This window comes from Xenopus laevis, chromosome 3S (assembly GCF_017654675.1).
Source record: "Xenopus laevis strain J_2021 chromosome 3S, Xenopus_laevis_v10.1, whole genome shotgun sequence".
In the NCBI taxonomy this organism is placed as follows: domain Eukaryota; kingdom Metazoa; phylum Chordata; class Amphibia; order Anura; family Pipidae; genus Xenopus; species Xenopus laevis.
The window spans coordinates 2,579,109-2,592,913 of record NC_054376.1 but is presented as its reverse complement, the minus strand read 5'-3'; the positions used below and the strand labels follow the sequence as shown (position 1 = coordinate 2,592,913).

Sequence of the window (13,805 nt, the reverse complement as noted above, 5' to 3'; positions counted from 1 at the left end):
CAAGGCAGCCTTTCCAGGGAAGTGGACGTTTGGTAGACTAGTTCCCCTTCCATTGCACCTGTCACTACAAGAATCAGTCTATTGAAAGACAGCCGACTGGATTTCCCTATACCCACACTAAATATGGCGACTGAGCCGCCCACACTCCTTGAGAGAACTACATATCCCATCCATCACCTCGCAGCGCGCCTGCGCACTGCCTCTTCCGCGCCTGTGCCCGGCTCCCTATAGCGCAGAGGCCTGTGGGACTGGTGAATGGTTAGTTAGTGAAGGAGGTGCCCGTGTGAGTCCCGCCATGGAGGCGCTCATCCCTGTCATTAACAAGCTGCAGGATGTCTTCAACACGGTGGGCTCGGATGTCATTCAGTTGCCTCAGATCGTGGTGGTGGGGACTCAGGTGAGACTCGGGGTCGGTTGTGGGGGGTTCATGGCTGTGGTTCTGCCGCCTCACAAATAATTGACTAATAATAATAATAATCAGTTCCCTCCACTGACCTTCCCTGTGTCCCCCGGGGTTTCCTCCTCTCTCTGTCAGGGCCCCTCCTCCTTCTCAGCTGCCCCAGAACCTCTTTATCTCACTTTATATTCACTCTCATGTCTCCTGAGGGGCAAAATCTCACCCCTCACCTGTCAATGAGAATTTCCATCACCTACAGCCTCAGCTGCCCCAGAACCTCTTTATATCTGTCCCCTGTCATTCAGTGTTATTAACCCCCAGTGGGACAGAATCCCTTTAGAACCAGACCTGTCAATCACTGGAACCTCGACCCTATTAAGTGCCTGGTTCTTATGGTTCTCACTCCTGCCCCAACGTCTCCCCACACCCTGTAACTCATAAACACACAGCTGCCTCAGAACCTCTTTATAACCAGATCTGCCCCCTGTCACTCAGTGTTATTAACCCCCAGTGGGGCAGAATCCCTTCTATAATACCCCTGGGGCCCTGTCACATTCCCATAAAGACATAACTGCCTCAGAACCTCTTTATCACCTCATCTGTCAATCTTTTGGCCTGTCCTTTCATTCACTGTTATGGCAGAATCTCCAACCCAGACCTGTCAATGGGAATCTCCATGACCTACAGCCTCAGCTGCCCCAGAACCTCTTTATATCCAGATCTGCCCCCTGTCATTCAGTGTTATTAACCCCCAGTGGGACAGTATCCCTTTAGAACCAGACCTGTCAATCACTGGAACCTCTACCCTATTAAGTGCCTGGTTCTTATGGTTCTCACTCCTGCCCCAACGTCTCCCCACACCCCGTAACTGAATGGTATCTTCCTTTCTCACATTGCCTATAATGCACCAGAACCTCCTCAACCCCTTGATTTGGACCTTCAGCTGCTTTAGAACCTCAGTAATAAAATCTGATTTCCCAGGCAGTATGACACAGGCAGTATGGGCTAAACTGGTATTTTGTACAGACGTTACCAGTGTAAGGACCGTATTAAGCGACTGCTTTAATATTATTGAAAAATGCGCTCGATGACATCACACGATTAAAGGGACAGCGCACCCTCCAAGTTATAAGGCTCCTGTTGAGCCCATTCATTGTATCAGCCCATCTCTGTTTGTTTCCTACCAACTGGCAGCTCTGTGGGTTACCCCATAATTAAACAATGAAGGCCCTAATGCACAAGTCTGCGGCTCTCCTGCTGCTTATAAACTACCACTCCCAGCATCCTTTGGGACGTTTCAGCACTGCAGGAGGGATGCTGAGATTGTTAGGGGTCGGATGCCTTTGTTCCATAAGGGGCTGGAGGTATATTTGGCTCACATTAGGCCATATGAGAATGGCAAGTCGAAGTCGCACATCCAGCGAGCAGTGACTGGAAAAGGGCAACCCTACCCATCCCGTTGTGTATTACAGTCACTCTTAAAGGGGAACTTATACTGAATGACTTTGAAATTCGAATTTGTTTCCCAATATACATTAATTAAACAACAAGTTATTTGTAAATGCAGCTGCCGCCCAACGAGACATTTGTCCATTTCTATTCTCTGCACTGCTGGTACTGACTCATGATTTAATGTAGGCTGAATAACAGGCTGGTGAAGAAGCATGCAGAGCATTGTAGGGATTGGAGTCTTGGCTGCAGGAACGCCAATTAGGAAAGTTGCTTAGAACAACATTTATTTCATTAGGCAGCCCCCCAAATCTCTTTGCCTTTAAATATGACAGGGTGGGTATTGTGGGAATATATCTCAGGGTACGTCTCATGGCAGGGGCAGGTGCCTAGTCCAAAATGCTGGGTGTGACAGCAGAGGATTCCTCATTAGCTGTGACCCTGCCAAGGTTATAATGTGTCTCTCCCACCTAATGACAATCACACTCCCTTATTCCTTCACTGCTGCTTTAAAGGGGAAATTATTGCTCCTTTCTACTTTCTTTCTTTGTTTGTTATTCTATTCCGTGACTCTCAGATGGGTAGTTTAGAATCATATCCGGTTGATGGAGTCCCTTACCTCAACAGAAAACACACTGGTTGCTTTTATTTTTTTTTTAATGTGTATGTGGGTTGGTGCTGCCACAGGAATGTTCTGGGCACACAATAAGCTATACCCTTATACTGTACTGTCTAAGGGAATCAATATGGCACCTCCTCCTCCCATATGTATAAATACAAATATACAGAGAAGGAATGTTCTGGGCACACAATAAGCTATACCCTCATACTGTACTGTCTAAGGGAATCAATATGGCACCTCCCTCCTCCCATATGTATAAATACAAATATACAGAGAAGGAATGTTCTGGGCACACAATAAGCTATACCCTCATACTGTACTGTCTAAGGGAATCAATATGGCACCTCCTCCTCCCATATGTATAAATACAAATATACAGAGAAGGAATGTTCTGGGCACACAATAAGCTATACCCTCATACTGTACTGTCTAAGGGAATCAATATGGCACCTCCTCCCATATGTATAAATACAAATATACAGAGAAGGAATGTTCTGGGCACACAATAAGCTATACCCTCATACTGTACTGTCTAAGGGAATCAATATGGCACCTCCTCCTCCCATATGTATAAATACAAATATACAGATAAGGAATGTTCTGGGCACACAATAAGCTATACCCTCATACTGTACTGTCTAAGGGAATCAATATGGCACCTCCCTCCTCCCATATGTATAAATACAAATATACAGAGAAGGAATGTTCTGGGCACACAATAAGCTATACCCTCATACTGTACTGTCTAAGGCAGGAGTCCCCAACCTTTTTTACCCGTGAGCCACATTCAAAAATAAAAAGAATTGGGGAGCAACACAGGCATACAAAAAGTTCCTGGGGTGCCAAATAAGGGCTGTGATTGGCCATCTGGTAGCCCCTATGTGGAATGACAGCCTACAGGAGACTTTAATTGACAGTACACCTGGTTTTTATGCAACTAAAACTTGCCTTCAAGCCTGGAATTCAAAAATAAGCATCTGCTTTGAGGCCACTGAGAGCAACATCCAAGGGGTTGGAGAGCAACATGTTGCTCGTGAGCTACTGGTTGGGGATCACTGGTCTAAGGGAATCAATATGGCACCTCCTCCCCCCATATGTATAAATACAAATATACAGAGAAGGAATGTTCTGGGCACACAATAAGCTATACCCTCATACTGTACTGTCTAAGGGAATCAATATGGCACCTCCTCCTCCCATATGTATAAATACAAATATACAGAGAAGGAATGTTCTGGGCACACAATAAGCTATACCCTCATACTGTACTGTCTAAGGGAATCAATATGGCACCTCCTCCCCCCATATGTATAAATACAAATATACAGAGAAGGAATGTTCTGGGCACACAATAAGCTATACCCTCATACTGTACTGTCTAAGGGAATCAATATGGCACCTCCTCCTCCCATATGTATAAATACAAATATATAGAGAAGGAATGTTCTGGGCACACAATAAGCTATACCCTCATACTGTACTGTCTAAGGGAATCAATATGGCACCTCCTCCTCCCATATGTATAAATACAAATATACAGAGAAGGAATGTTCTGGGCACACAATAAGCTATACCCTCATACTGTACTGTCTAAGGGAATCAATATGGCACCTCCCTCCTCCCATATGTATAAATACAAATATACAGAGAAGGAATGTTCTGGGCACACAATAAGCTATACCCTCATACTGTACTGTCTAAGGGAATCAATATGGCACCTCCCTCCTCCCATATGTATAAATACAAATATACAGAGAAGGAATGTTCTGGGCACACAATAAGCTATACCCTCATACTGTACTGTCTAAGGGAATCAATATGGCACCTCCTCCTCCCATATGTATAAATACAAATATACAGAGAAGGAATGTTCTGGGCACACAATAAGCTATACCCTCATACTGTACTGTCTAAGGGAATCAATATGGCACCTCCTCCTCCCATATGTATAAATACAAATATACAGAGAAGGAATGTTCTGGGCACACAATAAGCTATACCCTCATACTGTACTGTCTAAGGGAATCAATATGGCACCTCCTCCTCCCATATGTATAAATACAAATATACAGAGAAGGAATGTTCTGGGCACACAATAAGCTATACCCTCATACTGTACTGTCTAAGGGAATCAATATGGCACCTCCTCCCATATGTATAAATACAAATATACAGAGAAGGAATGTTCTGGGCACACAATAAGCTATACCCTCATACTGTACTGTCTAAGGGAATCAATATGGCACCTCCTCCTCCCATATGTATAAATACAAATATACAGAGAAGGAATGTTCTGGGCACACAATAAGCTATATGAGACATTGTTTTGTGATCCTTTCTTACACAGAATTAGTTCTGCAAAGGATTTAGAATGAACTGAAGAAACTCCCTGCTGCCCTGCGCTCTCGTAGCCCCTGGGAGTTGGGTCTAATCAGACTTCATTCCCTTGTCATCTCCATGGTGAGAAGGAAACAGGCCCTGGTAATTGTGATGTAGGACTGGTCTCGTAGCCGCCTGCCAGAATCCCTTAGTCACAGCCAGTGAGCAGGGCCATTGATTCACTCTGACCATCTGATTGAGACTCAATTCACATAAATGTCCCGTTTTAGGGAAATATCATCTAAACACTGGGAACAATTCCTTATTCTTACAGTCTTTCATTATTTCTCTCTCAAGCTGCCGCCCCATGAGTTTTCAGGGTTTTATTATTCAGCCAATGTCACAGAGAATGTCTGATCAGTCCCTGCCGAGCCAGAACAGCGGTGGGAATATTAATATACAGACTGGGACACTGACGACCAAATATACCTGTAACTTACGTCTGGCTAAGGATACTGGGAGTTTTCATTCACAGCATATGTGCCTGGTGCCCATGCTAATTAAATCTGTCATTAATGTCTCCTGCATGGAACAGCTGTTATGTAGCCTTAAACCCCAGCATTCATCTTTCTCTGGTGCAGAATCAGTGTCCTGTCCCTTTAAGCACTTTATATTGTTTTTCGAACAGCTGCAAATGTTCTGCAGGAGAGACAAATGTATTTCTCTAGGCCAGGATTACTATTGCCAATCTAGTCTTAAAGGGATGTTATGCTCAGGATATGAGTGATATGAGCTGTTCCTGCTGAATTGTGCTTAGTACAGGGAATACCTATGTACCATAGTTTTATGGGATCTCTCTGTACAGACTATGAGCAAACTTAGGGACTGTTCCTGCTGAATTGTGCTTAGTACAGGGAATACCTATGTACCATAGTTTTATGGGATCTCTCTGTACAGACTATGAGCAAACTTAGGGGACTGTTCCTGCTGAATTGTGCTTAGTACAGGGAATACCTATGTACCATAGTTTTATGGGATCTCTCTGTACAGACTATGAGCAAACTTAGGGGACTGTTCCTGCTGAATTGTGCTTAGTACAGGGAATACCTATACTGCCATAGTTTTATGGGATCTCTCTGTACAGACTATGAGTAAACTTAGGGACTGTTCCTGCTGAATTGTGCTTAGTACAGGGAATACCTATGCTGCCATAGTTTTATGGGATCTCTCTGTACAGACTATGAGCAAACTTAGGGGACTGTTCCTGCTGAATTGTGCTTAGTACAGGGGAATACCTATACTGCCATAGTTTTATGGGATCTCTCTGTACAGACTATGAGCAAATTTAGGGGCTGTTCCTGCTGAATTGTGCTTAGTACAGAGTATACCTATACTGCCATAGTTTTATGGGATCTCTCTGTACAGACTATGAGCAAACTTAGGGACTGTTCCTGCTGAATTGTGCTTAGTACAGGGAATACCTATGCTGCCATAGTTTTCTGGGATCTCTCTGCTCAGACAATGATGTTTGTGCATAAATCCTGCAATGTTGATTTGTGTGACTTTAAGCCTGAATGTTTCTTGTTCTTTAGAGCAGTGGAAAAAGTTCAGTGCTGGAGAGTTTGGTGGGACGGGACCTGCTCCCTAGAGGTACTGGGGTAGTAACAAGAAGACCCCTAATCCTGCAGTTGGTTCACGTTCCCTCAGACTACGGGCGCAAGACTTCTGCAGATGAGAATGGTAACGTATCTGGCTGGGGTGCCTGTGTCCATTAAGCTTTCAGTTCTAATAAATCCATAGAATGTGTCAGTTCCTGGGTTGATGTGGTGAGAGGCACCAGGACAGAGAATAGAAAGGGACAGACACTGCTTTCAATATCAATTTATAAACAACTTTAAAAACCATAGAAACTGTGTAATGAATGTCTTTTGCAAAGTTGCCTAGAATTGTGTTTTCTTTTATTAGGCAAAAATATTTTTTAGTTTGCCATTCCCTTTAATCACTCTGTTCCATCTCACCTGTATTTTTTGGACACCCCGTCGGGACATCGGTCGCCCCATTATCTGGCAGCTCTGCCTCCTCGTTTGGGGGCTGCGGAGCACAAGACCCCTGTCCCTTAATAACATCTTCTTTCTTTATTGTGTTTCTCTCTTTGATTCCAGACCTCAACGCTTGGAAAAATCCGAAGCACTTTCCCAAAGGTCTCCAGTTTCCACTGTTCCTCCCCTTTCCCACTTTATTTCCTTCCTGCATGTGCCTACCTGCTCCTGTGTACATCTGTAACCCTTGCACAACTGCAGTACACGCTCCCTGCCAGCCCTCCAGCACTCGCATGTTATTATCAGTAACGGGCAGGATCCCCAAGAACAGTACTTACCATTACTGATAATTAGGGATGCACAGAATCCAGGATTCGGCCTTTTTCAGCAGGATTCAGATTTGGCCAAATCCTTCTGCCCGCCCAAACTGAATCCAAATCCTAATTTCCGTATGCAAATTAGGGGCGGGAGGGAAATCATGTGACTTTTTGTCACAAAACAAGGAAGTAAAAAAAAAATGTTTTCCCCTTCCCACCCCTAATTTGCATATGCAAATGAGGATTCTGATTTGGTTCAGTATTCGGCCAAATCTTTCGTAAAGGATTCGGTGGTTCGGCCAAATCCAAAATAGTGTATTTGGTGCATCCCTACTGATAATGTCCCATCGCTGGCAGAAGCAGTTATTTTTATTTGCAGTTTCCTTTTTAAATTTCTGCAGGTTTAGCCCCCTACGTAAATTGCGCTTTGTTCTATCTTCTTTGTTATTTATTTATTTTGTGAATGGATCATGGTATTTGTGTTAGAGTCCTGAGCTGAACCAATTTGTTAAACCCGACCACAACCCGGACTCACATACTTACCCGCTACCCGATCCGCAAGTACCTTATCCGCAACCAGATCCGCGACCCACTGACAATGAAGAAACTGGCATTGTAAACCAGAAATGACATCATTGGAAGTTGGGGTGATCAGAAAAAAGGGTTAAAACAGGAAGTGCTGTCAATGTAAACCAGAAGTGACATCATTGGAAGTTGGGGTGATCAGAAAAAAGGGGGTAAAACAGGAAGTGCTGTCAATGTAAACCAGAAATGACATCATTGGAAGTTGGGGTGATCAGAAAAAAGGGTTAAAACAGGAAGTGCTGTCAATGTAAACCAGAAGTGACATCATTGGAAGTTGGGGTGATCAGAAAAAAGGGGGTAAAACAGGAAGTGCTGTCAATGTAAACCAGAAGTGACATCATTGGAAGTTGGGGTGATCAGAAAAAAGGGTTAAAACAGGAAATGCTGTCAATGTAAACCAGAAATGACATCATTGGAAGTTGGGGTGATCAGAAAAAAGGGGTAAAACAGGAAGTGCTGTCAATGTAAACCAGACGTGACATCATTGGAAGTTGGGGTGATCAGAAAAAAGGGGGTAAAACAGGAAGTGCTGTCAATGTAAACCAGAAGTGACATCATTGGAAGTTGGGGTGATCAGAAAAAAGGGGGTAAAACAGGAAGTGCTGTCAATGTAAACCAGAAGTGACATCATTGGAAGTAGGCATGATCAGAAAAAAAGGATTAAAACTCGCTATTGGGAAGGCCCGTATAACCGCCGACCCGCGTCTATCCCACTCCCAAAACTTCTACCTGCAACCCGCATGGTACTGCAGGTTTTTGCGAGTAACCCGCGGGTACCGGACCCACTGTAGGACTCTAATTTGTGTCGCCCATCTTGCATGCATCATGTCATTTGCACTCTATGGGGTATAAAGGGACATTGCTTGTGTTTGAAATACCAAGCTACCAATACCAACCAATCAGAAAGTTGTTTGCATTTTCCCCGCAGCCAATGATATCTTATGAGGCAGGGGAATTGCAAGGGGGCACAATAGGAGAGCTACGGGAGGAGACAAGGATATGTGGCCAGTCTCAGGGTTTCACAGGATCACACAATTACTTATTTACACAAAGCTGCAGTATTATCCACTCAGTGTTTCCATTAAATTATCCAGGCCATGAAGAATACATTTTGGAATCATTACAAAGGTCTGTTGATGAGGGAATATTAATCATGGCTGGAGGGAGAATCTGATTAAATATCTTCTTCTCCTTCCACAATTGCTCTAAAGGACCAGGCAGGGAGGGTTTACCATTTCCCACAGCAAATTATAACTACAACTCCCAGTGTTGTCTGCAAGCTGCTGGGGTCTATCTGCTTGGAAGCAACACACTGGCGTTAGAGATAAGAGAAACGTGTATCATTCACTTACAGAGTCTAGCATGTGGGGCAAAGGCCTCTGTACAAAGAATGTGATATGGGACTGAAGTCCTGTGTTAGATCTTAGATATACAGATTGTTTAGGCAGGAGAGCTGCCATATTAGCGACATGGGACGCCGCTCCCTGTTCTCTGCTGGGCTCAAGACTCCAAGTGTGACAATGGTCTCTGCCTGCCGAGGGGGGGGTGCTGGGAGTTGTAGTTCATTAGCAGAGGAGGCAGGTTATTTGTCCTGATGGAATAGTCTATTTATAATAGACTGTATGAGTTTGCTCTTACGCTGCACAGAGACTCTGGATCCAATTGCAGTTGGAAAGCTGAGTGCTTTAATCCCAATAATCATCCAATCTCTTTTCAGCACATCCTTTATCATGTGACTAATTACTGCCCTTTCTTAATTACAGGAGTGGAGACCAACGAATGGGGCAAGTTCCTGCACACAAAGAACAAGGTAGGACCCTGCGAGATGGTTCTTCCCAGTACAGTCTCGTGTAAAGGCTTCGAATTGTATGGACCTGTTAAGCTCAGCATCTTATTGGGCAGTGTATGGGGCCCTCCGATGGGCTCCCCTGATGGATATCTGGCCAGAAATTGGCCAGATGTTGACCGGCCAATTGGTGATACACAGTAGATAACAGATAAGTTCTACTATAGTTTATATAAACAAGCTGCTGTATAGCCATGAGGGCAGCCATTCAAGCACAGGATACACAGTAGATAACAGATAAGTACTACTATAGTTTATATAAACAAGCTGCTGTGTAGCCATGGGGGCAGCCATTCAAGCACAGGATACACAGTAGATAACAGATAAGTACTACTGTAGTTTATATAAACAAGCTGCTGTGTAGCCATGGGGACAAGCCATTCAAGCACAGGATACACAGTGGATAACAGATGAGTACTACTATAGTTCATATAAACAAGCTTCTATGCAGCCATTCAAGCACAGGATACACAGTAGATAACAGATAAGTACTACTATAGTTTATATAAACAAGCTGCTGTGTAGCCATGGGGGCAGCCATTCAAGCACAGAATACACCGTAGGTAACAGATAAATACTACTATAGTTTATATAAGCAAGCTGCTGTGTAGCCACGGGGGCAGCCATTTAAGCACAGGATACACAGTAGATAACAGATAAGTACTACTATAGTTTATATAAACAAGCTGCTGTGTAGTCATGGGGGCAGCCATTCAAGCACAGGATACACAGTAGATAACAGATAAGTACTACTATAGTTTATATAAACAAGCTGCTGTGTAGCCATGGGGGCAGCCATATAAACTATAGTAGTACTTATGTTATCTATGTTATAGAAACATAGTTGATTTTCTGAGGCAAACACACCAGTTGTACCAGCGCAGGGCATCACTACATTATATTGTCATTCATTTGAAACACTTTAATTTTTTGAAGTTACTGTTCTTTTAAATCACTCTTCTTTGGAAAATGTCAATGTTCTGCCATCCTCTTGTGTTGCCATTTTAGAAGTTAAACGTTCTTTATTGTAAATAAAATAATATCTTCTTAAAGAGAATACAAGCATGGGTGGGAGCTGCCATAATGTACAGTAAGAAGGCCTAGCTGTGATGCAGGGATTCTGCAGTAATTCCAGTTGTGGGGGCCTGAGCTGATGTCCTGTGCGCATTGTTTATTTGTGTGTATAACCGACCTCTCCTTCTATTCTAGATTTTCACTGATTTCGATGAAATCCGGCAGGAAATTGAGAGTGAAACAGAGAGGATTTCTGGGAATAATAAAGTAAGAAAATGAGAATGACAACGTGTGTTGTGTGCTCTGCGACTCTCAGGCTTGTCCTTTAAACTAGTAATGGAAGGAGAAAAAGGAAAGCAAACCCTAAAAGAGTCATCGGATCCAACGATGGGGAGGTGCACCTTTTAGGGTTTGCTTTCCTTTTTTTCCTTCCATTACTATATATAATTTAACCCTGCACACCATCTTACTGTTTCTCGAGGGTGATTGGTAGTGCTCCCTTAACCTCCAATTATTTCTATTGTCCTTTAAACAGTTTGCTAAGGTTTGATTAGCAACACACATATCATGACTGTAGTCTCTAATTACGGGTGTCCATGTTCTTGAGACTCGTAGAATGATCTGTTGTTTCCCTTTGGAGGCCTGGGGGGGAACCATAGCATGGAGCAGTAATGAAGGAACATCCTAATTCTTGTTTAATATGTCACGTCTCACTGTCTCTCATTGTACTTCCAGTTCTGCAGTTCACTCAATCGAATATTAACCTCATTTGATTTGTGCTTACATTTGTATTGCCAAGAAGTCACATGACTTTGAATGCCTATAAACTGATTTAATAAGCACATACGCTCTCCTGTTTCTGAATCATATTTTCCTCTTGTTCTTTCCACTTTATCTGTTCAATATATATTCCAATATTCCCAAGGACTGGGTAGTCAGACTTTCCTTGGGTTGTTAGGTGGGAACTTGCTTTCCTGGGGTTGCCGGGAGTCGTAGCTGCTATTAAATGTGCCCCTAGGCTTTTGCTACTCACGATACATTTTTCACATACTATATGCAGCAGTGTTCCATATCATTTCATTTGCCCAAACTACACGAACTCACATAGGGGCAAATTCACTAAGCGCCGAAGCGCCGAACGCTAGCGTTGATTCGCTAGCGTTTGGCATTTTCGGTACTTCGCAAATTCACTAACAAACACTGGCGTAATTTCGCTAGTGTAACTTCGCACCCTTACGCCTGGCGAATTTGCACAACGAACAAAACTACGCAAATTCACTAACATGCGCATTGTTCTTTACGCCACCTTTTACGCTAGACCTCCTTCGCCACCTCAGACCAGGCGAAGCGCAATAGAGTAGATAGGGATTGCTTCAAAAAAAGTCAAACTTTTTTCTAAGTCCCAAAAAACGCTGGCGTGTTTTCTATATTATGGGTTATAGGCTGAAAAAGATCGAAAAAATTTTTTGGGGCTCCCCTCCTTCCCCCCTACATTTGATTATTTGAAGGTTTTCTAGGCATTTGTAGTGCTGATACGTATTCCTCCATTGAAATTTGAATTTGGCGCCGTATGCAAATAAACCATCGCTAGCGAAATTTCGCTTCGCTTGACGAATTAACGCTAGCGCAACTTTGCAAACTTACACTACCCCTGAGTGCAACTTCGGATTTTAGTGAATTTGCGGAGCGCTGGCAAAACTACACCTGGCGAAGTGCGGCGAAGTTGCGCCTGGCGCAACTTCGAATCTTAGTGAATTTGCCCCATAATGTTACACATGGCTAGTGGCACTTTCATGTTTCCGACAAAGCCATAAATCTTTACAGCGCCAGGTTAAACTGTGAAGATACTGGTGTAGTGACTAACTGTGCCAATCTTTTGTGGGTTCTACAGTAAAAAGAACAATACGTGTTTATAAACATGTCCCATAGTATTCAGGCATGAATTAACCCTTTTAAGCAAACAAAGGACAACCTGGCCTCTATAGACTCTGCTGACCTCAATGCACACGCTGGGAACTATTTTTACCTTGTCTCATTGTTTAAAGGGATCCAATTGTTCCAGTTCTGTCACTGGAAGTCGCTTCACACCTAAAATAGAAAACCTGTGTGTGTGTTAAAGGATTAAAGGCTCAGTAAACCTATTGTGTGTGTGGTGCCAGCGGTATGTAACTGGTTAATCCTGTAACCCAGTCTAGTGCCATTTGCAAACAGAAGCTCTGCAGTCACTTACAACACTTTGCAGCTCACAATAATGTCTCCTTCTCTTTCCAGGGTATCAGCTCGGACCCCATTCACCTGAAGGTATTCTCCCCCAATGTTGTCAACTTAACCCTTGTGGATTTACCAGGGATGACAAAGGTAATGTGGGAGAAGAAACATGTGTTGTCTTAATAGGGGCAGAGGTTAGCGTTTTGGAGAGTAGATTCACTCTACCCTAAACACGTACCCGGTTACAAAGCTTCGATTCTGTCCACTCCCTGCTCCTGTTAAAGCTCTGTTTTTATTTTATTAAAGGGAAAACATATAACAACCTTGGTTCATACAGAGTATGCGTAATACAATACACTTCATGTGATCTACGGAATATAAAGTAACAGTCACCTTACACACATCTACATACAGGTTATGTTATTGTAGCACTCAGTCTGATTTAACCCTCAGGGAACTCTTTCAAATGAATATCCAGCCCATATTTTTATAAATTTCCCCGGATATCCTCTGGCCAAATATTTTAGCTTGATGGAGTCGAGAGCTTTATTGATTACATTGAGCGACTGCTGGGGTACCATTGACCATACCATTTTCTTGGCATAATATAAGGTTAGTCTCATAAGTGATCTGGCCCGGTTTAGGGCCACTAACCCAAGTAAACAGGGGAACATACTTGTGGAAATGCCAAGTTGTTTGCTATATATTGCATTACCTCCCTTCAAAAGCTCTGTATCCGAGGGCATTGCCAAACCAGGCGCAGAAAGGATGCCTCAGGCTCTTGGCATCTCCGGCACTCTGCCCTGGATTGCTGGCCTATTTTCTGAAGCTTTATTGGGGTGATATATAATTGATGTACACTGCATTGGCTTATCATGTAGTGAAATGAGATCAATGTAAAGGAGCTTAGTGGCCTCCTCCCATTGTTCTACACTCAGAGCTGGGAGTAGCTGTAGTCAGCCTTGTTGGGTCCTTGCAAAGGGTGGGGGAACAGTGTCTATTAGCACCT

General features: G+C 43.4%; 1 protein-coding gene across 2 annotated transcripts in view; it reads left to right on the top strand.

Annotated features, from left to right (window-relative positions):
- Window positions 1-200: 200 nt before the first annotated feature.
- The window catches only part of dnm1l.S (Dynamin-1-like protein-like), a 29,651-nt gene continuing 16,046 nt past the window's right edge, over window positions 201-13,805 (top strand). Inside the window, exons 1-6 of one of the 2 annotated variants that reach the window (XM_041587497.1) lie at window positions 201-397; window positions 6,380-6,527; window positions 6,950-6,988; window positions 9,492-9,538; window positions 10,784-10,855; window positions 12,860-12,946. In XM_041587497.1, the coding sequence (XP_041443431.1) occupies window positions 296-397; window positions 6,380-6,527; window positions 6,950-6,988; window positions 9,492-9,538; window positions 10,784-10,855; window positions 12,860-12,946 (495 nt within the window). In that variant the 5' untranslated portion in view covers window positions 201-295. 2 annotated transcript variants of the gene reach the window in all.